Below are 25,747 nucleotides of genomic sequence, written 5' to 3'. Positions count from 1 at the left end.
AAATGAGGGTTGTCATGTGTTTTAGGTTGTGTTCTCTTAAACATAAAAATGTTTAAGATGGATGGATTTTTGATACCATAAAACTATATGACATAAGGAAAGCTACGGCCGGTTGAGCATAAGGTATTAAATCACAGCAGTCGATCAATGCAGCGGTGCAGCACAGCTACCCCAAACCTGCATTCCAAGTCCCCTTGTTCTTCCATCTAACCCCTATCCTGATGCAGCAGTTTCATATTATTATCATCTATTATTTTTTCAAAAACTTATGACTTCAACCTTTGATAAAACACCATGGAGCTTGAAAATAATACCGCGGGTTCATTACTGCATCGACCTTTACCTGTATAGACCTATTTAGTAATACGATCGAATTGAAGTTTTGTGTGAATGCAAAGCTGTGTAAGGCGGCCTGCCAATAACAAAGGCGTGGCGTTGTTGTTACCCTGATGATTGTATGCTCGGTGCCCCAGCTGGTTTACATACGGGGCTTTTAAATAAACCCGTCCATGGAGTAGCGTCGTAACAGGTGAACTGCTCAAGAGGACTGGCAAACGCTCAGAAATATTATTCAGGTGGACGACATGATGGTGTCGCACGAGCAGCTGGGGTTGGTTGACTGACCACAAACCAACGGTTGCACTAATTTGACCAAGTGTTTCCATAAAATGGATTGTTAAAGACGGCATATTGTACGGGAAGATCAGGAGATTTGATGCAGTCCCTAAGATTCTACATAGTGTGATCTGTTGATGCCAAGGTTAGTTTGTTTGGGTGGTGTCGCAAATCCTAGAATGATGGAACATTTACATAAGCAAGGGGTCCACATGCAGTCGACCTTGCATTACATTCAGTGTCAAATCTGTCTGTCTGTCCTTGAAGGTCTGTCTCAGATTTATTGCGATACCTGTAAACCTTGTTATTGAACCCCATTTTCAAGATCGAACAAGACAATTTTACAAATAGTAGGAACCAGTCGACCTTAGGCCAACCAAGGATATATTTTAAAAGATAAATCTAGAGAGCGAAACACCCTTGGTCTCCCAAATATTCCGAGATTTGTTTACGGGCGTGGTGTCTGAGTCATCAACAAAGTTTTGTTCACGGGTTCAATAATGTCTTTATTGGCGCACATGTTCTTGTAACCCATAGCGAGAAAACCTGAGCATTTCTGACATTAAACCACAGTTCGATCGATGCAAGTACGAAAACCCATGTTCTGAGTTAAGTGCAGATCTAATTCATGTGCGCACTTGGTCAAGCGCCTTTGAAGTTATGCATTAATATGCCTTCCCAGTGCACTGTGCCATTATGTCGTCATTATAAAGCTTTTATTTATTTACTTAAACATGTTTACCTGTATTTTGTCGTCATTATAAAGCTTTTGTTTATTTACTTAAACACATTGTCCTGCATAGATTTTTGACTTGTATATGTAAATGTCACGCTTGCATAGATTCTGTAACACAAACTTAGCAAACGATACTCAACTATCCTCATTTATACTTAACTATGTATGTATGTGAATACATGTAGGTACACTTGTATACACACAAGTAAGCTTGTTTAACTGTTGCCAACTATCCGTACTTTGTACAAGTAATTAATGATGCACTTTCTAATCTCTTTCGAAAACATAACAAATATCAGTGTAGCGCATTAATTTTACATTGGTCTTTGATTGGATATTGGAATAAAATGACCTTTTTCAGAAGCCGTACGTGTACCTTATATTGGCTTCGATCTTTAAATGTATATGGGAACCGCCCCGTGCAAGTAAAATGGATTTCTACCATGCCTAATTAACCGCAATGCCTTTTTTCAGATGAAGCAAGGGCGTTTTTCTGGGATTACATTGGTAATTTTTCTGGCACTCGTCCCCATTGCTGTATCACAGACAGGTATGTTAGTCAGATATTATATTTCCTACACGATAGCTTCTGAAATAGATGCAGTCAAGAAACTTTAATTAAGCGATAACACCCCCCCACCCCGTCTATTGAAAACATTCAAAAACACGTAAAGTCCATAACTTTTTTTACCCTTCTGTATATAATAAAGGTTATTTTGATTTTATTCATTTCATCATAAGACATTATTTGGTCATTTGTTTGCGACACCCTAAAGGCAAACGCCAAGATACCAGGAATTTTCTCTTTATTAATTCTTTTACCAGGGAGCAATGCGGGACGACGGTTTGCTTTGGCATTTATGGAAAACAAGATTGAAAATCCAACAAACCAACCCTTGGAATTACACGTTTCTACAGAAAAGTCTAATGTCCAAGTTACTGTGACAGCCCCCAAATATACTGGGACTGCTATAAACACTACAGTGTCGCTGAATAGTCATGAAGTCAGAATCATCACCATACCAAATACTCTTCGAATGGAAGGCTCAAAAGTGGAAAACAAGGCGATCTTAGTCGAAGCAACAGACGATGTTGTCGTTTATGGAATAAATCGAGAGCCATTTTCAAATGACGGGTTTTTGGCTCTCCCCGTCACCGCCCTTGGTCGTGATTACTACGCTGTGACCTATAGTCCACCCACAGTGAAAACAGAGCTCGGTGTCGTCGCAATCCAAGACATGACATTTCTGCAAATCACCTTGCCATCAAGAGCTGGTATGGTAGCCGAGTTTGAAGGAACTAATTACACCTCAGGTCAGGTGATATCGCGAATATTGAACTCTTACCAAACACTTCAGCTTCAGAGTTGGTTCGATTTAACGGGTACACACATTCACGCAACAAATTTTGGCACGGGCAGGGACATTGCGGTGTTTAGTGGGAATATACGGACCAGCGTTGGGACGGGTGATTCTAGAGACCATTTAGTCGAACAGTTGCCCCCTGTTACCGCGTGGGGCGACACATTTGCTGTGGTACCTATTCCTGGCAGAACGTCGATAGGCGATTTGATAAAAATCATCGCTAGCGCCGACAACACCATTGTAGAGACCAGAGAGTCCAACATCGCCAGACGCATCCATTTTTTCAGTAGAGCAGGTGATAGCAAGAATATTACAACCAACCCGAATAGTTACCTTTACATAAATTCAACTGCTCCAATATTAGTGACACAAATTGTATTTAGCCAGTTGTCCTCCAATGAGCCTGCCGATCCGTCCATGATAGTAGTGCCTCCAATGCAACAGTACCAAACCAGCTATTCTTTCACAACGCCAAAATATTCAGGAGCAGTAGCGAATAGCGACTATACAAACTATGTATTAATTGCCGTCCATCGCAGTGCCAAAGACACAATATTGGACAACAATGAATGGCTGAATGCAGCTGGATTAGTGATATGGGGAAATATTCCTGGGACTGAGCTAGTTGGAGCTAGTTTTAATATTTCGTCCGGTCGACATTTTATTCGTCACTTTACCTATACTACGCCCTTTATGGCGATATTGTACGGGACCGCTGATAGGGAGTCGTATGCCTTTCCTGTGGGCATGAAGACTGGTGTGATACAACAGCAACAGGTATATTGATTGCTTATATAATGAATTAAGTCAATCGATCACTAATTTAGTTGATTACTGGTATCATGGTATTTACATGTACAATGCATTTTCCATGCACAGACCCACGTTCAAAGCTAAAATACCTGAATGAATTCCAGTTTTCCTTCCTTACGACAGAAAATACAGAAATCTGTAGGTCACACATACAATACGTAATACACACGTAAGGAGACGTTATTAAATTTCAGGTGTGCGCGGCACCGCGAATGGTCCCGGGCGACTCCTCTGACAATGACTGTGACGGTCAAATGAATGAAGAGAAGTGTGACAAAATGGGTGAGATATGAAACTATGGTTATGATATTGGCGTTAAAACACTAAAAGCTTTAATGGAACGGCATAGATAATATATTTTTGAATAAGCTATTTATATTACTTGAGATTATTTTACGAAATAATAGAAAACTATTACATTTCTTGTTGCTAAATTTCAATGTAAGTCTTCTTTTACTTTATTGCAGATAATGATAACGACGGCAGAGTTGATGAAGACTGTGCAGGTACGTGTCCTGTTTTATAAATTTGAGGAAAAGTTTGGGACGTAAAGTGCGATAAATCAGAAAATGTTCCTAGCAGAATTGTATTTGCAATGACAGATCTTATGGCGTGAAGGTTTTTAAGTGCCCGACACTATAAACAGGCCGAATTTGCCCAATCCAAATTGTATTTTGTATCATAGTCGATTTTATGTATGCTGACTATTTAGATTATAATCTATTAAAGCTTTTCGATTTTTACTTTCGATTCTTCAATTACGCGAAAGTCTTCAGCTTATTCTGATTGATTATGAAACTAAACAAATAAATCTTTATCTTTTTTTTTTCATTTGAATGACCCTCTTTTTTTCAGCTGCAATCGATGCCACGGGCAGGGACTTTGTAATAATGTATTTGAACAATATTGTGACAGAATACTCAGATTATTACGACCTAGAGTTGTTTATAGCGACATTCTCCACCCAAACAGTTCAAGTGGAAGTGAGGACTCCAAGATTTGTATACCCTTCCGAAAGCAGATCTGCGACAGTCAACCCCGATCAAGTGGTTTCAATCCCCATATCTGCTAACTTACGCAGTGAGGGGAACGATGTCACCACAAAAGCTGTCCAAGTAACGGCCACTGGAGATATATCAGTGTACGGTGTCAATAAAAAGAAGTTTTCTTCAGACGCTTTCTTGGCATTTCCAACAGATGTTTTAGGAACGGAGTACTTCACCGTCAGCTATTCGCCTGCTACCATTGCTACTGAATTTGGCGTCGTGGGTTTGCAAGACGGGACAACCGTAACGCTGGAATTTCCCTCTCCCCCTGGCCAGACTATCAGTGTAAGTCTTGGTGGTCGAACTTTCAGCAACGGCGACATGTATCAGCTTACAATGAATAGATTTGACACGTTGCATGTTCAGAGTACTTCAGACCTCACCGGAACACGCATCACCTCATCGCAAAACGTGGCGGCTTTTAGCGGAAACGTTAGGACCAGTATTGGGTCTGGGAATTCCCGTGACCATCTTTCGGAACAAATTCCGCCGGTGTACGCATGGGGAAGGGAATTCGCAACTGTCCCAATACCTGCCAGGACCACTGGCGACTATTTTCGTGTCGTTGCTTCGAGAGACAACACCAACATCCTGCTGCGATACACCAGTAGTGGAGGGGGCAGCGTTTCAAAAGAAGCCGTGACCATCACAAAAGCAGGGGGGTATTTCGAAAAAATCGTACCATCGACCAATTATGTTCATCTCCTTTCAGACAAGCCTGTCTTATTAGTTCAGTTTGTTGCCAGTCAACTCTCGGAGAGCGAACCTGCCGACCCGTCCATGATAATCGTACCTCCCATGGAACAGTATGCGTTCAAATATAGTTTTAGTACTCCTGTTTATTCTGGGGGAGTGGAGGGTGGAGGCTACACACATTATGTCCTAGTGGTATCACCCACGGATCAAATTAGTGGGATTCTGTTGGATAACCAAAATTTAAGTACAAGCAAACCTGGTTTGACTTGGACACCCATTGCCGATACCACATATTCGGGGACATTTTTCAACGTTGAAAGCGGGGTTCACCATATCCGGCACAGTTCAAATGGAGTAGCATTGATGGGCATTTTGTATGGTAAAGCGAGCAAGGAAAGCTATGGATTTCCGATTGGAATGCAGTTCGAAACAATAGCCGTTGTAAGTTAAGTTTCAACATGCATTGACATCTGAACGGCAATTAAATTTGCTGTTTGCTGTAAAATACTAAAACATTGATGATGATTATTTTCACGGCAAAAACTTTTAAAATCCAGACATTAAATATTGTTTCCAAACACAATTCCGCTGCATAAAGGTTAATAGATCGTCAGCCGTATATAAATAATTATGGGCTAATATATGGGCCGATATTTTTTCCAGAGCTGTAACGCACCCTACATGGTTCCTGGTGACGGGTATGACAGCGACTGTGACGGTACGGTGGACGAGGAATACTGTGACGGAGTTGGTGAGTCACATCATTTCAACACGGAGCTTGATCCTGATTTTTTTTTAAAGATGAACTTGTTTATAGGCTACTTAAAGAATTTTGCCAATGATTAACGGTTATTTGAGTGGCACAAATGTTATACGTATACGGTATGTTTGCCTAGGTAGGCCTACATTAACTTTTGTCACATGCGGCGATATCTTTTAAATCGCAATTATTACGTGTACTACATGTAGCAGTAGCTATTACTTATATTTTTCTTTATTGTAATGTAATTATGTTGCAGACAATGACAACGACGGCGATACAGATGAAGACTGTAAAGGTACGTTAAATGATAAGGCTTTCAACTTTCTTGTCATTTTTAGAAATAATTTTCTGTGTGATTTCACAGAAAAAAAAATCGACAAAGGGTTTCATGAAATATAACTTATAAGCTCTACTCACTAAATATACTTATACTTTCAGAAACCGTGGCTTCTAGTGGACAGGAGTTTGTCATAATATTTATGGAAAATCAGGTGGACGTCGCACGAAACTTGCCGCTTGAAGTCTACATCGCTAACACTTACTCAACAGTGACTTCTCAGGTGAATGTAACGTCACCAAACTTTACACCTGCCATTGCCGAAACCGTCACCGTTGGTCCAAATGAATTGAAGAAAGTCAGTCTTGGAAGGGCGATACAAACAACTGGAACTGGTATAAACTCCAAGGCAGTTCTCATTCAATCATCCCATGATGTGAATGTGTATTCGATCAACAGGGAACTTCATTCGTCTGAGGGCTATCTTGCCTTACCCACAGATATCTTAGGGACGGACTATTACGTAGTATGCTACTCTTCGTCAGTTATTACTAAAAACTGCCAGCTAGGTATTGCTGCGTTGTCGTCAACGGGGTCAACGACATCGGTGACGATAATTTTGCCTAACAATCCGGGAAGTCCGCTGAATCTGACATACAATTCATGGACTTATAGAAATGGCGACACCATTGTATTGAGACTTGGTAGCTATCAAACTTTCCAAGCTCAGGCTTTTGGGGATATGACAGGTGCCCGTGTTTCATCAGACAAGCCAATTGCAGTATTTAGTGGTAACATCCGTACAATCGTAGGTAATGAATCAAACTACCGTGATCATTTAGTTGAACAGCTGCCTCCCGTTAACACGTGGGGTCAAGAATTTTTCACCGTCCCCACACCTGGTCGAACTGTAGGGGATATATTCCGTATCGTTGCAAGTAATGATGGAACCGTCGTCACCGTTTCTGGAAATGGCAACGATGAAACTGTAAATTTGAACAGAGGGGCATTCGCGGAACGGTCATTTCCTTCTAATGTTTATACGCATATGACATCTACCCATCCTATACTGGTGGTGCAGTTTACCAAAAGTAAAGCTACGGCAGCGAGTGATGTTGGTGATCCATCAATGGCCATTTTGACTCCAGCCGAACAGTGGCAGTCTGAATATACCGTCACTTCCCTTCAAGAATCAGGGAGCTCAGGGATCTCCTACACCAACTATGTACTGGTAGTCGTAGAGGCCGCGCAGACAGGCAATTTGTTGCTGGACGGTCAAGCTCTCCCCAGCACAGTGCAGTGGACGCCAATTCCTGGTACCTCATATGTTGGTGCAGCCATTCAGCTACCCAGTGGGTCAATGAGGCTTACACATGCTCAGGGCAGAACGTTTATGGCTACAGTTTATGGAGCAGGGGATATAGAAAGCTTTGCCATGTCAGCTGGTACCCGTTTGAAGACGTTAATTCAACCAGGTAAGCGTTGTAAGCGTTATAATGGATATTTGGATATTTTTTCTTTTGCTCCAAGAAACATTCCTTCCATTTGTACTAGAAAACGCAGTGATCACACCGTTTTTGATCCTTAAGAAGTCAGCCCGACAAGTCTGCGTTTTTTTACAATAGTCCTTATGGCAGCATCTTTGATTCATGGATAAAACACATAATACTCAAAGGTATTTTTACCTCTACAGAGTAAGCCTGTACGATTTTGTTTTATTTGATTCACGCATATTATAGTAATAATAATAATAAATAAATTAATAAAGTGATGATAAAATGAAAGAAATTAAAAATGATAAAGATTAAATCTAGAATAAAAAAGAAAAAATAGACGTGTTTAATGCCGGCGTTGTTATAGGCTATGTTGTTTCATTATAAGCATCCTATATATAATATATATAATAATTACAGTAAATGGAAACTGGGGCGCGTGGCAGGCTTGGCAAATTTGTTCAGCAACATGCGGTGGAGGTAGCCATTCAAGGCAACGAGTCTGTAATAATCCTGCCCCAAGCAACGGTGGTAGCTCATGTATCGGGAGTAACTTAGAAGTAGAAATCTGCAACACTTTAGCATGTGCAAATGGTATGTATGAAGTAGCAGATCAAGTTAGATGTGGATATGTGTATTCTGCCAAAAATGAAAACATCTTCTCAAGAAATCATTTCTTTTAGTGGCCGCAAAACAACACAAAGCAGCAGTAGACCTACAGCTGCCCCGAATGCATAATGACTCAACAGACACATTCCTAATGCTAGTATCTCAAACACAATTGAAAAGTTTAAAGTACGATACTGGCATTTTTAAATACCTTTGTAAATCATATTTTCTATGCCTACATGTCCTGAAAATCTACATATCTCTCCCAATTTGGAACTTTCGAGCATTTAAATCCCTCAAAAAGGCATATGTCGATAGCCTTTTCTTCTGAAATTGATAAGAAGGCGTGACTCATAAAAAAGAGAAACTTGATTATTTTTGGAGGAAAATTCAGTTCCGCAGGACAATCCTTTAAAGAATTGAGTAAATTATGAAGTTTTAATTGTTACATTACTGCTCCTCTAGTTGATGGGAACTGGGGTCAGTGGGGCAGCTGGAGCATGTGTTCGGTCACCTGTGGGAGTGGACAGCAGACCAGAACAAGAGAATGCAATGACCCACCTCAAAGTGGCTCTGGGCAACCTTGTCCATCAAGTGACCCAAGCTCTGAAACACAGAGTTGCACACAGTCAGCCTGCCCAGGTAGATTATGAATTTGATTTCAGTTTATGTTCAATTGTAGTATAATGCTACAAGTGCTTAATTAGCCCTGATAAATACATGTTTAGTACATTTCTGATATAGACTTGCATTTTTATAATTGTTCAGACTTAAAGGTTTACAATGGTGTCATCATCCGTATTAATTTCGAAGCAAGATGTATTGATTTGATAAGTCCATAGTTTTACTTGAATGATAGGAATATATTAACTTGTATCATTATTTTTCCAAGTGAATGGGAACTGGGGTGCCTGGAATGCCTGGTCTGGTTGTTCAGCTTTATGTAACGGTGGCACAAGAACCAGGAACAGAGCCTGTGATAGCCCAGCACCAAGTAATGGTGGATCTTCTTGTCCTGGAGATAGGACAGAGTCTGAGCAGTGTAACACACAAGCGTGCCCTGGTATGATTTCTTTCTTTTTTATTTCTGGTATGAAGGAGAGAAATGTTAGAAAAGACAACTTCTATACCTGTGCCATTAAATATGTGTTTTTTTTTTGTGATATGTGCAAAATGTTCAACTATGTAAGCTCTCTCTGGTGAGAGATACTATCCTTTGATTTTTGTTGGTATGCTTTTCCTGGCATTCAACGGGAGTTTCAAAGAACAATATCGTAAATGATCCCCCTCCCCAAAATTTAAAAAGGGCTTATCTTTAAATGCACATTCCCTTCAAATATTTGATTAATGTGAAACAAGATACACTAAGCATGTCTCCACAATAGAAATACTTCACTACTCAAATCACTACAATTAATGCTGTTGTAGTGAATGGAAATTGGGGTGCTTGGGCTAACTGGGCATCGTGCACTGTCTCGTGTGGCGGAGGACAAAGAAGCAGGACTAGAGTGTGTGACAATCCAGCACCTTCTAATGGTGGAAGCTCTTGTCCAGGGAGTGCTACTGAATCAGAACTTTGTGAAACACAAGGATGTCCTGGTGAGTGCAGACTGATAGCTTAATTGTGGCTTGGATTTTTTTAAATGAAAAGTTTGTATAAGTTTCAGGTGGTGATCTCTCAAATATTTAGTAAGGTAGTAATACAGTCATTATCCTTAGGTAAATTGCATCTTGATGTTGGTGTTTATTTACTTCACCTTTGCACTGCATATGAGTATATATCACTTGAAAAACATGTTTGAGCATTATTTTACATAATAAAGCCATAATGTCCATTTCTGTTGGTTTTGATGTTGATTTGAAAATACTATGATATTTTTATATTTTTTACCTTGTCATAGTGGTTTTTGATGCTGATATAATTAGCTTTATAGCATTCTCACACCAGTGCTTTAGATATATGTATTTTTACTAATAACCACTAAGTCTTCTCTGATACACGATACTAACAAGTGTGCTAGCTCACCTTAACATTATGTATACTAGTAGTTGATGGAAATTGGGGAGAGTGGCAGGGGTGGACTCTGTGTTCTCATACCTGTGGTGGAGGTGAGAAGTCCAGGAGACACATGTGTGATAGCCCTGCACCTGCAAATGGAGGCTCCTATTGCCCCGGATCTAATATTCAGACACAGGAGTGCAATAGTTACCCTTGCCCTGGTAGGATTGCATGCTGTAATGTTTTACAAGTTTGATAAAGTTGATTAGGGCATTAAAAAATAAATAAACCAGTATATATTCATCAGATACATTTATATACTACTAATAATACATATTGAAGAGTTTCTTTTATTCATGCAAGGAACACTTTTTTGATAGGCATATTCTGACATTTCAGTTTAATAGCAATTCGTAGATTTTAAGGATCTGTCTTAAGAAAGTAGCAATTTGGTGCTACTGTTTATCTGAGACAGAGGGATAAAGTTAACCAAGGAACTCAAGGATGTAATTTATATGATAATCTAATGGGTTTCTGATACCTTAGTTGAGCTACCTTAATTGTGTTTCAGTAAATGGGGAATGGGGAGACTGGAATGACTGGACAAATTGTCCAGTCACATGTGGAGGTGGCCCAAGAACACGTTTTAGAGAATGTAACAATCCTAGCCCACAGTATGGTGGTGCATCTTGTCTTGGTTCAGCAACCCAAAGTGAACAATGCAACACACAAGGATGCCCGGGTGGGTCATTGGGTTGTCATTTCAGTAACGCTTGACAAAAACTTTTTGACTCTTTTCAAACTCTTGACATTCCAGCTGTTTATAAAATTAAAACTTGTAAATCAGTCTATAAAAATTCAATTAATTGTAAAGTTTTATTTAACCAAGACATGACAACATATTGCAAAATTGTTTTTTGGCAGACTATTCGGCCTTCTTGTCATGAGTAAAAAAACACAAGCTATATATTGATAATTGTCTAGTAACAGATATTTTTAAAAGATGGTTTGTCATGTTTATTAGCTATACTACATTTACAGTAAATGGTAACTGGGGCACATGGAGTTCTGATTGGACACTGTGCTCAAAAACATGTGGTGGTGGTGTCAAAACCAGAGTAAAACTCTGTAATAATCCTGCGCCTGCAAATGGTGGGGCACATTGTGCAGGAAATGGCCTTTATCGTCAAGACTGTAACACCAGTCCTTGTCCTGGTATGGGAATTTTGTGAATGGATTTGTGATCTGTGCATGGCTGTTTCAGTTTTTTAGTTGTCTCTTTTTCATTACACATTTGTTTTAAGCAGCAGTGAACACTTCAGTTTCAAAGTTTTACTTAAGCTAGATGATATATCTTCTCCTTTGTCTTATTATCTATAATTATTTCAGTTTATCACGAGTGTTATATGGATGTTTTCGTTGGCATGCAAAGTGTGTTTTGTATATTCATTACACAATGTATTTTTTGAATGACCCTTTTTGTATCCAAGGCTTGCTGTGGAAAGTGTGAGGAGTTTTTTTTATCATTATGCTATTAAATTAATTACATAAATTGATAAATAAAAGATAAATATATAAATGAATTATCACAACTAATTTGAACATTTTAAATGGTATCATTTTAAAATTTCAAATGTGTACATTAAAAGACTATGTTAACTGTTTTTCAATACATCATTCAATCCAGTGCAATTTATTACTTGCTTTGATGAAACACCTTGATATATACAGTTGTACAGTGACTGCCCTATATCCTGCTTTTTCTTTCAAACTGGAATCTAAGATTTTCTTATATTTCAAAACACTGCAATTGTAGTTAATGGTAACTGGGGTGGTTGGAGTATTTGGAATACATGTAGTGTCACCTGTGGTATTGGACAGCAAATAAGGACCAGAGCCTGTGATAACCCTCCTGCATCAAATGGAGGCCTATCTTGTCTTGGGAGTAACATTGAAACACAAGCATGCAGTGATGCTGGATGTCCTGGTAAGAATGATTGCTGTGGCACAAAGTTGAGAGAACATTATACGTATAAGCATGTTAAATTACAAATCAGAACAGAGAAGTGATTCCAACCATCAAAAGAAATAAATGTTTATACGGCAGTGGAACCAACCCTATATTTATTTCAGTTAACATTTACCTATGTTTAGGTTGGTCTTCATGCTCACTTGTGTTTCAGTATAAATCGGTATTGGAATAAATGTCAGAAAATTGAAAATAGACAAATTTTAATTTAATAGCTGATGGTAATTGGGGTTCTTGGACTCCTTGGTCCTCATGTCCTGTAACATGTGGTGGTGGTACACAAACAAGAACTAGACAGTGTGATAATCCTCCCCCAAGTAATGGTGGGAATCCCTGCTTTGGTAGTGGGTCTGAGACTCAACAGTGTAACACACAAGGGTGTCAGGGTATGTCTTAGACTGCATTTCCAGAGATTTAGATCGATCCATCTGAATCGACCTAACTCCTTAGGGGTTCACGCTGAATCAATTGCTGTCAGCCAAGCGCACACCGCAGTTAATTACCCCCTCACAGCTTTTAGTTGGCGGAACAGACATTTAAGCCAGTTAAGCTGACACCAATCTAGTGAGACTCCCCAGGGGGATAGATCGATCTAAATATATGTGGGAATGGGGTCTCACATGTATAAGAACCATTTTAAGGGATCTCAGCCATTGCTTGTGTAATGTGTGCGCCTTATCCATGTGAACCCCAGTAAGATATGGTGCTCTAATTTTATTTGCAAATTAATTTTTTTTACAATAAGTTTATTAAGACAGTAATTTCATTTTATTTGTATATTGTTTTGCTCATAGAGTTTTTATTTGACAGCCTGTTTATTTATTTACCCAATTATATTTCTGTTTACAAAGCACATACAATATTATTTCCTTTCTAGTTATTTTTGTTCTTGTAAGTAATATATTGAATTTCTGTGGAAAAAAATTGAAGTCATGTAAAAATCCATTACTAGTAAATGGTAACTGGGGTGGCTGGAGTGTGTGGAACACTTGTAGTGTCACATGTGGTATTGGACAGCAACAGAGAGCAAGAGCCTGTGACAATCCTGCTCCTGCTAATGGTGGCACAACTTGTCCTGGAAACAGAATAGATACTCAGAACTGCAGTATTACAGGGTGTCCTGGTATATATCATTATTTTGTTTTTAAAATTCAGAAGAAATATTTACATTCAGAAGACAAACTTACTGTCTTCTTAATTCAGAAGACAAACTTACAAGCATTTATTTTATACATGTACAATATTTTTTTCAAGATTTCTCTCAATTTTGTTGGAAAAACTATCATTTAGTACATGAACTCCTTGTTTGCCTTTGTCTCAAATGCCTTTTAATTAATCATTTGACTACTGGGTATGTTTCCATTATATTTAATTTGGTTGTTTTCCTATCCAACATCTATCCAATTGTCAAAATTTTTTTTTATTTAAGATTGTTTGTGCATTATTTTTTCTTAATATAGCTGATGGTAATTGGGGTTCTTGGACCTCTTGGTCATCATGTTCTGTAACATGTGGTGGTAGTACACAAACAAGAACTAGACAGTGTGATAATCCTGCCCCAAGTAATGGTGGAAACACCTGCTTTGGTAGTGGGTCTGAGACTCAACAATGTAACACACAAGGGTGTGGGGGTATGTTGCATGGATGTCTAACACTGCAAAATTAGTTTTGTATTACAGTGGAAAAATGAAGAAAAAAAATCTTGTCCCTTTTCTTATTGAACTATAAGCTTCCAGATTCATTAATATCATAGCTTTACATGATATGCTTATATTGACTGTTTTTATTTGCTTACTCTTCTAAAAATATCTTTAAGTTTTCTTGCATGTCTTTATACTTTCTTTAATGATTTATTGTTTTTAGTAAATGGCAACTGGGGGTCTTGGTCTTCTTGGACCACATGCCCAGTCAGTTGTGGTGGTGAATCTCAAGCAAGAACCAGATCTTGTAATAATCCAGCTCCTAGTAATGGAGGGGCTTCATGCCCTGGGGATGGTACTCAGTTCCAGCAATGTAACACTCAAGCTTGCCCGGGTATGCTAAATATTAGGTTACATGACGATATGTCCCCGCACCGGTACATCCCCGCACCAATACTTCCCCGCACCGATACTCCCCCACAATTACAGATATCCTGGGGGGGGGGGGGGAGTATCGGTGCGGGGAAGTATCGGTGCTGGGGAGTATCGGTGCGGGTATGTACCGGTGCGGGGATCTATCGGTGTGGGGTCGTATCGATGCGCATAATAAAAAAAATTACTAAGGGGTTTATCAGTGCAGGGGAGTATCGGTGCAGGGGAGTAGCGGTGCGGGGGAGTATCGACATGACCCCAAATATAACTACTTTTCTTTCTTCTCTTTTTATGTTTTTAAAAGATTGTGCAGTGCATGATTTGATACATTCCTTGAATACTGGATTATGAGGCTCAGCTTAGTTATTTCCAAAAACATATTAAATTATATAATGAATATTTAAAATGGTCTGTATATATATATATATATATATACAGGTAAAAAGTAATAAATAAATTGACATCAGATTTCTTGTGATTATACAAAAATATAGTATCATTTAAACTTGGGCTCAAGAAAACAAGTGCTCAGTCCACTTATATTTTGATACAAAAGAAGAATACATCTAAGGTGAAAGAGATTGAATATTGATGCCAAATATTTGTCCCACTACTATTAGATAATTTCTAATGATATTCCTCAAGTTGTGTTCATCTGCTCATGTAGTAAATGGTAACTGGGGTGGCTGGAGTGTGTGGAACACTTGTAGTGTCACATGTGGTATTGGACAGCAAAGTAGAGCAAGAGTCTGTGACAATCCTGCTCCTGCTAATGGTGGCACATCTTGTCCTGGAAACAGAATAGATACTCAGAACTGCAGTATTACAGGGTGTCCTGGTATATATCATTATTTTGTTTTTCAAAATCATAAGAAATATTTCCAACAGTATTGAAAATAATTTTATATACAATCTTTCCTTTAAGATTTCTATGAATTTTTGTTAGAATATTATCATTTAATAATACATGAATTATTTGTTTGCTTTTAAGTCTCAACTGTCTTTAAATTCGTCAATTAATACCTGCATATGTTTACATTGTATTTAATTTGGTTGTTTTCAAACTACCACATTTTGAAAAAATTCTTTTTTATTTAATTAAGTATTAGTTGTTTGTGCATTATTTTTTGTTGTATAGCTGATGGTAATTGGGGTTCTTGGACTCCTTGGTCCTCATGTCCTGTAACATGTGGTGGTGGTACACAAACAAGAACTAGACAGTGTGATAATCCTTCCCCAAGTAATGGTGGGAATACCTGCTTTGGTAGTGGGTCTGAGTCTCAACAATGTAACACACAAGGGTGTCCGGGTATGTTACATGGATGTCTAATACAGCAAAATTTCTGTAGTATAGATCGTAAGAAAAGCATTTCTCTTTCATTAGCGTATTGAACTAGGCCTATAGATGCTGACCATTAATAACACAGCTATGATATGCTTATATTAATTTGTATCTCCTTTTTTCTATTTATTGACTAATTCTCTGAAGTATGCTTTTAGGATATATTTTTTTCAGTTCTCTTGTCTTTGCTTTCTATATAATTTTAGTAAATGGTAACTGGGGGTTATGGTCTTCTTGGACCACATGCCCAGTCAGTTGTGGTGGTGAATCTCAAGCAAGAACCAGATCTTGTAATAATCCAGCTCCTAGTAATGGAGGGGCTTCATGCCCTGGGGAGGGGACTCAGTTTCAGCAATGTAACACCCAAGCCTGCCAGGGTATGCTAAAAACAATAACTTTTATTCATTTATTTTTTGTTAGCACATTTTAATTTATAGTTAGATGTATAATGTCCAATGCTTAATTTCATACACTTCCTTTCATGCTATAAAATGAGCTTATACTTGAAAATTAAAACGATTTATAATGTATTTTTCAAAATAATTATTTTATGATTTTAATTTGTTAAGGTCAAATATCCCATTTTTTTTCAAATAATTGCCAAGCTATTGTTTCCTGCAAAAAGTCAACTTTTAAACTTTGGCCCCCCAAAAGAGTGCTTAGTCCACCAGCATACTGATACGAAAAAATAATAAATCTAACTTAATTAAGGTTAGACTGAGGGAATTTTGATGTTAAATAACTACGTTACACAATTACATATTTTGATGATATTCCTTAAGATGTGTTCATCTTTTTACGAAGTAAATGGTAACTGGGGTGGCTGGAGTGTGTGGAACACTTGTAGTGTCACATGTGGTATTGGACAGCAAAGTAGAGCAAGAGTCTGTGACAATCCTGCTCCTGCTAATGGTGGCACAACTTGTCCTGGAAACAGAGTAGATACTCAGAACTGCAGTATTACAGGGTGTCCTGGTATATAGCATTATTTTGTTTTTCAAATTCAAAATCAATTTTTCACGTATTTAAAAAATTATTTTAAACAATTTTTTCAAGGTTTCTATCAATTTTTTTGTTGGAAAAATGTCTTTTACATGAACTCCTTGTTTGCCTCTAAATCTCTACTGCACCTTCATGTTTTGTTTTTTTTAATTTTTAATTTTTTTTTGCCTTTGAATGTGTACATCCTCTAAGCAGCTGCTACATTTTGGAAAAAAAACTTTTCTTAATATAGATTTTTTGCATTATTTCTTGTTGTATAGCTGATGGTAATTGGGGTTCTTGGACTCCTTGGTCCTCATGTCCTGTAACATGTGGTGGTGGTACACAAACAAGATCTAGACAGTGTGATAATCCTGCCCCAAGTAATGGTGGGAATCCCTGCTTTGGTAGTGGGTCTGAGTCTCAACAATGTAACACACAAGGGTGCCCGGGTATGTCATGTATGGGGATGAAGGACCATATATTTTCATACATAAACATTCATTATTATACCCCTAATTGGTCTCTTACATTAAATTATTTAAAAATATAACCACCTATCTGGGTATATAATTAGTATGAAGTTAGTCTCTTAAAGCAAGGGCAATAAATCAAATTATGGGATAAGTAGTATTTAGCTTCACATCTCAAATCTTGGTAAAATAAGTGCATCTTATACCCAGATCAATAGTTGATTCTGTCATAAATTGACCCTATGTTCTTTCTTCTTTCATTCTTTTCCTCTATTCATTAAGTAGCTATTATTTTTGTTTTTATGATTTTTAAACTATTATTTGTTTTTTTAGTGTATTTACTATATGATTTTAGTTAATGGCAACTGGGGGTCTTGGTCTTCTTGGACCACATGTCCAGTCAGTTGTGGTGGTGGATCTCAAGCAAGAACCAGATCTTGTAATAATCCAGCTCCTAGTAATGGAGGAGCTTCATGCCCTGGGGATGGGACTCAGTTCCAGCAATGTAACACTCAAGCCTGCCAGGGTAACTCATGATAAAACTAATGATATTATTCTTATCTCTGCTACATACGGATGAGCATTGCTTTTGCTGCTTTTATTAGTACATGTACAGGGAACTGCCTTTTGATGTTAAGGAAATAGATAGTGTTAATCTCAAAACATCTAGTTCACCTTTCTCAGCTTTAGAAAAATGATAATGATATCTATTCTTTCTCTTTATAACAAGGCACTAATTACATGTAAGATTGAATGATCTACTTTATTTATTCAATCAAATTCCCAGTGAGCATCTGTCAGGTTTTAATACGTAAAATGAAACTGATATTAGTAAATGTTTAAGAAACTAAATAAGAAAAGTAAAATGGTAAGAAGCTCCACCTATTAATTTACTCTGCAGTGATTTGCTTTATAAATACTTAGAGGCGTGGAGGATAATGAAGTCGTGGTTCAGCTGATATTGTTTTATAAGATATTATGGTTGTTATTTAATGAGTGGTTTAATGAATAATCTGATTTTGCCATGAACTTTATTTTCAAATAATCATATTCAATTTATATTTACATAATCAATTTATATTTTATCTTTTTTTAATATTATGATTAATAAACCCATTTTACCATAATGGGATTATCCTACATAATATTGAAAAAGAATAAGTACTATTTATAAAAAATGTAATTTGTTTTTTTTTTTATAGTAAATGGTAACTGGGGTGGCTGGAGTGGGTGGAGCACTTGCAGTGCCACATGTGGTATTGGACAGAGAAGTAGAGCAAGAGTCTGTGACAATCCTGTTCCTGCTAATGGTGGCACAACTTGTCCTGGAAATAATGCTGAAAGTGAACAGTGCAGTATTAAAGGATGTCCAGGTATATGTAGTTTTCTTAAAACTACTTAAAAAAATGAAATAAAATAATAAAATAAAATAAATAAATAACAATAAATAAAACAAAACAAAATAAAATAAATAAATAAAACAGTTAAAATAATAATGGATTTTTTTATGAAAAAGGTAAAGTTTTGAAATATCCCTACAGTTGTGCAGTTTGCTTTTTTAACAATCAAAGCTGATCAATCGAAAATACTGTTTTAGCTGATGGTAATTGGGGTTCTTGGACTCCTTGGTCTTCGTGCCCTGTAACATGTGGTGGTGGTATACAAACAAGATCTAGACAGTGTGATAATCCTACCCCAAGTAATGGTGGGAATACCTGCTTTGGTAGTGGGTCTGAATCTCAACAGTGTAACACACAAGGGTGCCCAGGTGAGTTATTTGAAAGCATAATGCAATGGCTGTGTGGGGTAAATTAGAAATAGAAAAACATTTAAGATGTGTACATTGCTTTGATTTTGTATGTCTGCTTATTTTTCCAAATATTTAGTTTCACTCACTGGTAGGTACAACTGAATTTGTCTATGTATGTTAATCATTTTATTCATTATATAAAGCAAGAATTTTAGGACATTCTATTTCTGTCCGCCAGTGAAATAGAAATGGTTTTCTCTCATTTTGCTATGATTTCTCTTTGACTATTTGTTCTTTTTTATTTCTGATTACTTTTTATTATTTGCTTATGTTAAGTTACTGGTAATTGGGGGTCCTGGTCATCCTGGGCTAGTTGCCCAGTTTCCTGTGGTGGTGGGACCCAAACTAAAACTAGGTTATGTGATAACCCTGCACCTAGCAATGGTGGGAGTTCCTGCCCTGGGAGCTCAGAGCTGTCTCAACAGTGCAACACTGAAAACTGTCCTGGTATGCATAGCTTTTGTTACAACAATGACAAGGATATAGTAGACAAAAATACTTTTGAAAAATGATAGAATAGCAACTGAACATGTTAACAGTAAACAAAATGATAAAATCATAAGTTGCACTGTATTTCAATTAAGTGGAATTTTTTCTTGTTGTTAGAGATGAATAGAGGTACTGTTTGCTTTTGAAAATGGGTCCATTGCTGAGCTTTTATTTAAAAAAAATTACATAATTGGCTTTTTACTTATTTACTTGTAATTATATGCAAATGCCCACCGATAAAAATGTATGTATCCTCTCAAATTTTAAACTTTGCTTCAAGCTGACTGTATGTATTAGTTGGTGAATAGTCCCTCTACTTTGTACATAGTGCATGGCAACTGGGGCTACTGGACGTACTGGGGCACCTGCACAGTGACGTGTGGGGGTGGAACACAGAGCAGAACCAGACTTTGTAACAATCCAACACCCAACTATGGAGGAGATAACTGTCTTGGGGAAGGAAAAGTGTCTCAGTCTTGTAACACACAACCATGTCCTGGTAAGGTTGGTTTTTGAACCTCTTTGTAATATTTTTATCCCTTATTTAAATTATTATTATGAGGAATTTTGCATTTAATTTGATAGAAACTTCTTTTTTAAATGATTATAGATGTATTTTTAAGTGCAGTAAAGTGTCATGGAGGCATTAACTCCCATAGAGCTTTTGATGTTGGTCTTAAAATATTTTACGTTAAGGATTTAATTTTTTCAGTCAATGGGAATTGGGGCCAGTGGGCTAGCTGGAGTCAGTGTTCTAAAACCTGTGGCACTGGAGCTCACTCAAGAACAAGAGTTTGTGACCAACCACCTCCCAGTAATGGAGGCATTTCTTGCCCTGGGAATTCTCAAGAAGATGCTTCATGCAACACATTTTCCTGTCAAGGTACGTTTATATTCATCTTTGTATGTTTTATAACAATACAATTTGTGAAATTTTGCTAAAGTTGAAGATATTTTGAGAAGTCTTTATTTTATTTGAATAAATTATTATACCAACCTATCATATTAATTTTCATTTTATTCTTATATATATATATAAGAATATATATACCAGGGCCTTATACATATATACCAGGGCCACAGTTATTATTCTGTGGACATTTTTGCTGAGGTGACCCTGTAACTTTTGGCTAGATGGAAGCATTGCTTCCACTCTGCAGGAACTCAGTGGGAGCTGGGCTTTGCGCCAATGTAATTAATGCTTGTTATGCAACCTGTCTTGTCTTGTCTTGTCTGTCTGCTGAAACGAGTCACATGGTTTGAAGGAACATCCTAAAGTAACAAGCTGTTCATACAATGTAAGGGGCTGTTTTATTGTCACAGATGAGCAATTAACTGTTTTCATTGCTGTCAATTCAAGGGGACTTGACAGGGACTTGCTAAGTGACAATGCCTGTGTAGTTATTCAAACAATTACCAGCCATGTAATCATCTTTGAGATTTCAGAACAGGGTCACAGTGCAGATATTAGCCATCTATTTAACCAGAGACATATCTGTTAATGTCTAGGGAAAAATCAATCTGTGGCCCTGGTAGAAAGTAATATAAATATAACAATAAATTATTATCCTATGTTTTTGGTTTATTTTTGGTTTACACATGCACATAACCTTGTATTATAGTGTATTTGTTTTTTTATTATTTATTTCTGCAGCTGCTGTTGGTCCACCTGGCCCACAAGGGCCCGCTGGTCCAAAAGGTCAAAAAGGGGAGCAAGGCCCAACTGGCCCTCAAGGCCTTGATGGTTTAAGAGGACTGCCTGGACCCTTGGGGCCAACTGTAAGTGACTGCTATGTATGTAATTAAAATATATGAAATATATGATTGAATTAACCAATACTAAGAGACCATTCCCACAGATATTTGAATCAATCTATCTCCCTGGTGAGTCTCACTAAATTGCTGTCAACTTGACTGGCTTAAATGTCTGTCACGCCTAGTAAAGCTGTTAGGGGGTAATTATCTTTACCCCCTAGGTGATTCAGTAGGCGTGACAGACATATAAGCTGGTTGTTTGATAGCAATTTAGTGAGACTCTCCAGGGAGTTAGGTCGATCCTGATGGATCGATCTAAGTATGTGAACCCAGTCTAACGATTAAGGTACAGTGCTGCAAAATATAAGATAAATATAAATTTGTTTTCTGTAAATGAAATAAATGCTATTTTCAGTAATATTTAGTTATACTAAACATTAAACAATAAAGCAAACTTACCACTTTTCTGCGCTAGGGTCCTCAGGGTCCTACAGGGTCTGCCGGTCCCCAGGGGCCTCCAGGCTCTCCTGGTCCTCCAGGTGATACAGGTGCCAAGGGAGACAAAGGTGAGCAAGGTCCTCCTGGACCATTTGGTCCCACAGGTATACGAGGACCCCAGGGAGTGACTGGACCAACTGGACCACCTGGATCAAAGGGAGCCAAAGGGGACCAAGGTGTGAAAGGAGAGAAGGGTAGCAGGGGAGGGACTGGTTCTCAAGGAGAAGCGGGGCCCTCTGGTTCTACGGGAGATAAAGGATCTCAAGGAATTCAGGGAGTTAAGGGTGACACAGGAATAGCAGGTCCAGTAGGCCCTGTTGGGCCACCTGGAAATGAAGGTAATTATATGCGATACACATATACAAGAAGAAGTACGTAAATTTCTGTCTGCTTAAATTTAAAGAATTTATCCACAGCTGTAACAAAGCTCTAAATCATTTTTCAAATGAAAACATGTATGATGATGAAAGTCATCTGTGTCTCCTTTTCTTTTCTTTTTTTTCTTTTTTTTTTTTTTTTTTTTTTTGTTACAGAGGTGGACGAGTGTCTGTACAACCAAGGAGAATGTGAACAAGTTTGTGTGAACTCTTATCTGTCTTACCACTGCAAGTGTAATGCTGGGTATCAACTTACAGACAACAAGAAGTCTTGCTCAGGTAAATTTTAGTCAATCGCACATTACCTATCAAAGGATATGTTATTTTTTAAAGAACTATTTGTGTTTTAGCATTTAATTTGAGCACTGACAGTGATTTGATTGAATATTAGTGCCCTGAGCTTTGATTTTGATATATACCATCTTATTCTTTTTCACATCTCCACAATCATGTGGATGTTTATTGGATTACTGGGCATTCTTGAAGAGAAAAATTTGATTACATGAAGAATCTGACCGACATCAGGTCTAAAACTTGGGCAGAAGTCACATATATAGACAGTTTCATAATATTTATAGTACAAGTGTTTTGATACATATATTTTGAACCTAATATCACCTTTAATTTTCAGATGAAAATGAATGTGATCAGAACCATGGTGGGTGTGAACAGCAGTGTTACAATGCTGAAGGGACCTATGTGTGTGCATGCAATTCTGGCTATAGACTGAGTCCAGATAGGCATAGTTGTGAAGGTATAAATTCCTATCTTCAACATATGTCTACTTCGTGTTATACATCAATGCCATGTTACAAATTCTTTTTCGGCATATGCAGTCTGAAACTAATTTGTGAAATGAAAAAAAATACCGATGAATTATAATAAGTAATTTATTCATTTAAAAATAATTGCCAATAATAATTGCCAATTAATATTTGCCAGTCTTTGCCAATTATTTAAAATCTAAGTATTATATAAATATGTACTAGTTTACATTAATAAACATAAGTCACAAAACAGACTCTATTTGCATCAACAGGCTGCTGGGCAAATTATTTTTTCAAAATGACTTGGATCTAACAAATACTGTTATATCTGTAAAGAAACTAATAATGACAATGATTAAATGATCATCATAATAACAGAGTGGTGTGGACAAATATGCTTCTCCTCATTTTGAATATTCATCTATGTTATTTAAAGAAAAATCTAGATTGCTTGAGTCATTTTGTTTTGCAGACATAGATGAATGTGCTGTCAGTAGTGGTGGGTGTAACACATCCCAAACATGCATCAATACAAGAGGCAGTCATATTTGTATAGGAACTGTACCAGGATCTATGGACACTTTGTCACAAACACTGCAGACCAAAATATCAGGTTGGTTTCCCCAGTGTCCAAACGGATATTGAACTAGAGTTTGCCATCAGTAAATCAAATCACAAAGCCCCCCTGCGCTGCAATCATGTACCTGGTTAATTAATCTGGGTTTGTGATAATATCTGGGGCCCATTTCACAAAAGGATTCGGGTTTTTAGCCTTAAGTAGCTATGTCTTCTTAATCCTAAGTGAAATGGAATTAAGTTGCCTGATATTCTTAAACCAATTTTAATTAGTTATTTTAATTAGTTATTTTGTAATACAGGACCCATGACCATTCCATTCCATAGAGAATTTTACATGGACTAGTTGTCTCAACTGATGAATAGATTTTGTCAAAAACAAATTGCATCTGGGTCAAATGTACACTTATGATAACGGCAGTGAAAATTGTACACTAACTATTGTGATTATGCCTCCAGCATCATTAAAAAAACAGTAATGATCTTGATGACTTTGATGATGGTGATCTTTTTGCGCAGGGGGGAAATATCAAATTACTATATAGCAAAAACTCAATCTTTTTGATAGGGGATAATTTTGAATTTTGCGGAAACCATATTTTCAAGTCATAATTGCTTAAAATTGGAACATTTCTACCGAGTGGTAGCAACCAAATCAAAAAGCTGACTACTGGGTAGTTTTACTCTATGAAGTAAAAACCTTGAACACAATATCAAAGAAATATAATTTTCGAATTATTTTTAAAAAAATAATGTATCTGAAACAATAGCAAAATCTCTTCAGTTTTGGTGAAAGTTATCAATGCTTTCAGATAACAAGACAGTTTTAATCAATTAGAAATACTGGCATTGCAAGCAAGCAATCAATCTGCTCTTGTTGCAAGGGGCTATTTGTATAAGGACCTTTATGGATTTGCCTTTGTTTCAGAGTTGACAACTCTGTCAGAGACAGTGTCACAGGTGGTCAAGGATGGGACAGGAGTCCAAGCATCGTCACAAGTAGGGGACTGTGGATATGACACATCTCTGATCAATGGTTATGTCATTGTTGCCATGATCATCTGGTTGATTGGACTCACTGTGCTTCTTTTGATTATGGTAGGATATATGATCTATAAACAGAGAAGAGAGAAAAAGAAAGAAAAGGAAGAAAAATTGTTCAATGGTGATCAGACTTCTTTCTCAAGAAATTCAATATTTTCTACCCCAAATGGATATTAGTTTGTGATACTTTTGGGTTTACATTTTTGCACCTGTAATATCAGTGATGTACAAAAAAGATTTAAAAATGAAATTTTTTGTGTCCTTGACAATTTTCATAATACATTTTCATGTAGACGTCAAGTGATTTTTTGACAATTCTTAAAATATTAGTTTTTATTAAGTGAAAGTAACTTTGCACGGAGCTGGAATATAATTTTCTTGAACTGGTCAGTTGAAATATAAAAAATGTACATATTTAATATGAATTTTCTTGACTTGAAGGCCAAAGTTTAAGTACATGATTTAAGTGCCATGTATATTGCAGCATTTGCCACATACATCCTGAATGTGCACTTGTATAATCCGTCCATAATAATTTATGCAATGGAAGTGACACAAGAGTTTTTGCATATTATTTATATTGATGTGATTATTTAAAGGAAAATCTTTTATTACATCATAACAGTGTCAGAAGCAGAAGTCTTTTACATATACATATTGCTGTATGACATAGTGGGTATGTTTATGTTTTTTACTTGCTGTTCATGCTGAAATTATTGTATTTTTCTTCTTTTTTCTATAAAAACATGTTAAAATTATATTGTTGTCTTTTTAATGCTCTGCAGGTCATGCTTGTTTTGTAGTGAACAATTTGTGTTAGATCTATCTATCTATCTATATCCTGGAAATTTACCCCTAAGTTATGCCTACAACTTCTTATTTTTACTGTTGGGATCTAAATCCACTAGTTCCCAAATCAACTACATACATGAATGACTTAAAAGCTAAAAGCTTTAAACTCAAAAATCTGTTCATAGATTAATTTTGTCAGCGGTTCTGGATGTGATATACTGGATGTGACTACTAATTAGGGAAATGCTAGGAAAATTAATATCTTGCTGTATAAAGGTTTAATTCTTATTGTGGACTTTTCAAATATATATATACATAAAAATATATATAC

The 25,747-nt window shown here is 37.1% G+C and overlaps 1 protein-coding gene across 28 annotated transcripts; it reads left to right on the top strand.

The window, feature by feature from the left end:
* Positions 1 to 438: 438 nt before the first annotated feature.
* Positions 439 to 25,382, top strand: LOC106153735 (uncharacterized). Of its 28 annotated transcripts, none has more exons than XM_087006257.1 (38): positions 444 to 760; positions 1,826 to 1,901; positions 2,177 to 3,492; positions 3,723 to 3,810; positions 3,996 to 4,034; positions 4,384 to 5,711; positions 5,934 to 6,021; positions 6,290 to 6,328; positions 6,472 to 7,785; positions 8,224 to 8,397; positions 8,878 to 9,054; positions 9,305 to 9,475; positions 9,841 to 10,011; positions 10,462 to 10,632; positions 10,983 to 11,153; positions 11,453 to 11,626; positions 12,228 to 12,398; positions 12,656 to 12,826; positions 13,393 to 13,563; positions 13,901 to 14,071; positions 14,304 to 14,474; positions 15,180 to 15,350; positions 15,651 to 15,821; positions 16,061 to 16,231; positions 16,659 to 16,829; positions 17,117 to 17,287; positions 17,664 to 17,834; positions 18,511 to 18,681; positions 18,906 to 19,076; positions 19,395 to 19,565; positions 19,936 to 20,106; positions 20,320 to 20,490; positions 21,262 to 21,386; positions 21,838 to 22,198; positions 22,394 to 22,516; positions 22,869 to 22,991; positions 23,477 to 23,617; positions 24,509 to 25,382. In XM_087006257.1, the coding sequence occupies exons 2-38, from the start codon at positions 1,826 to 1,828 to the stop codon at positions 24,799 to 24,801; spliced, it is 9,399 nt and encodes a 3,132-aa protein (XP_086862383.1). In that variant the 5' UTR covers positions 444 to 760; the 3' UTR covers positions 24,802 to 25,382. The 28 variants fall into 28 exon arrangements, with proteins under 28 accessions (XP_086862481.1, XP_086862509.1, XP_086862407.1 ...); XM_087006253.1 differs by having other exon boundaries at positions 10,459 to 10,632; XM_087006281.1 differs by lacking the exon at positions 19,395 to 19,565 and having other exon boundaries at positions 441 to 760; positions 10,459 to 10,632.
* Positions 25,383 to 25,747: the final 365 nt, after the last annotated feature.

This window comes from Lingula anatina, chromosome 1 (assembly GCF_051362555.1).
Source record: "Lingula anatina isolate TDL-2025a chromosome 1, LinAna3.0, whole genome shotgun sequence".
NCBI classification, from domain to species: Eukaryota; Metazoa; Brachiopoda; class Lingulata; order Lingulida; family Lingulidae; genus Lingula; species Lingula anatina.
Note: the sequence above shows the minus strand (reverse complement) of the source record. Positions and strands in the feature narration are given on the sequence as shown.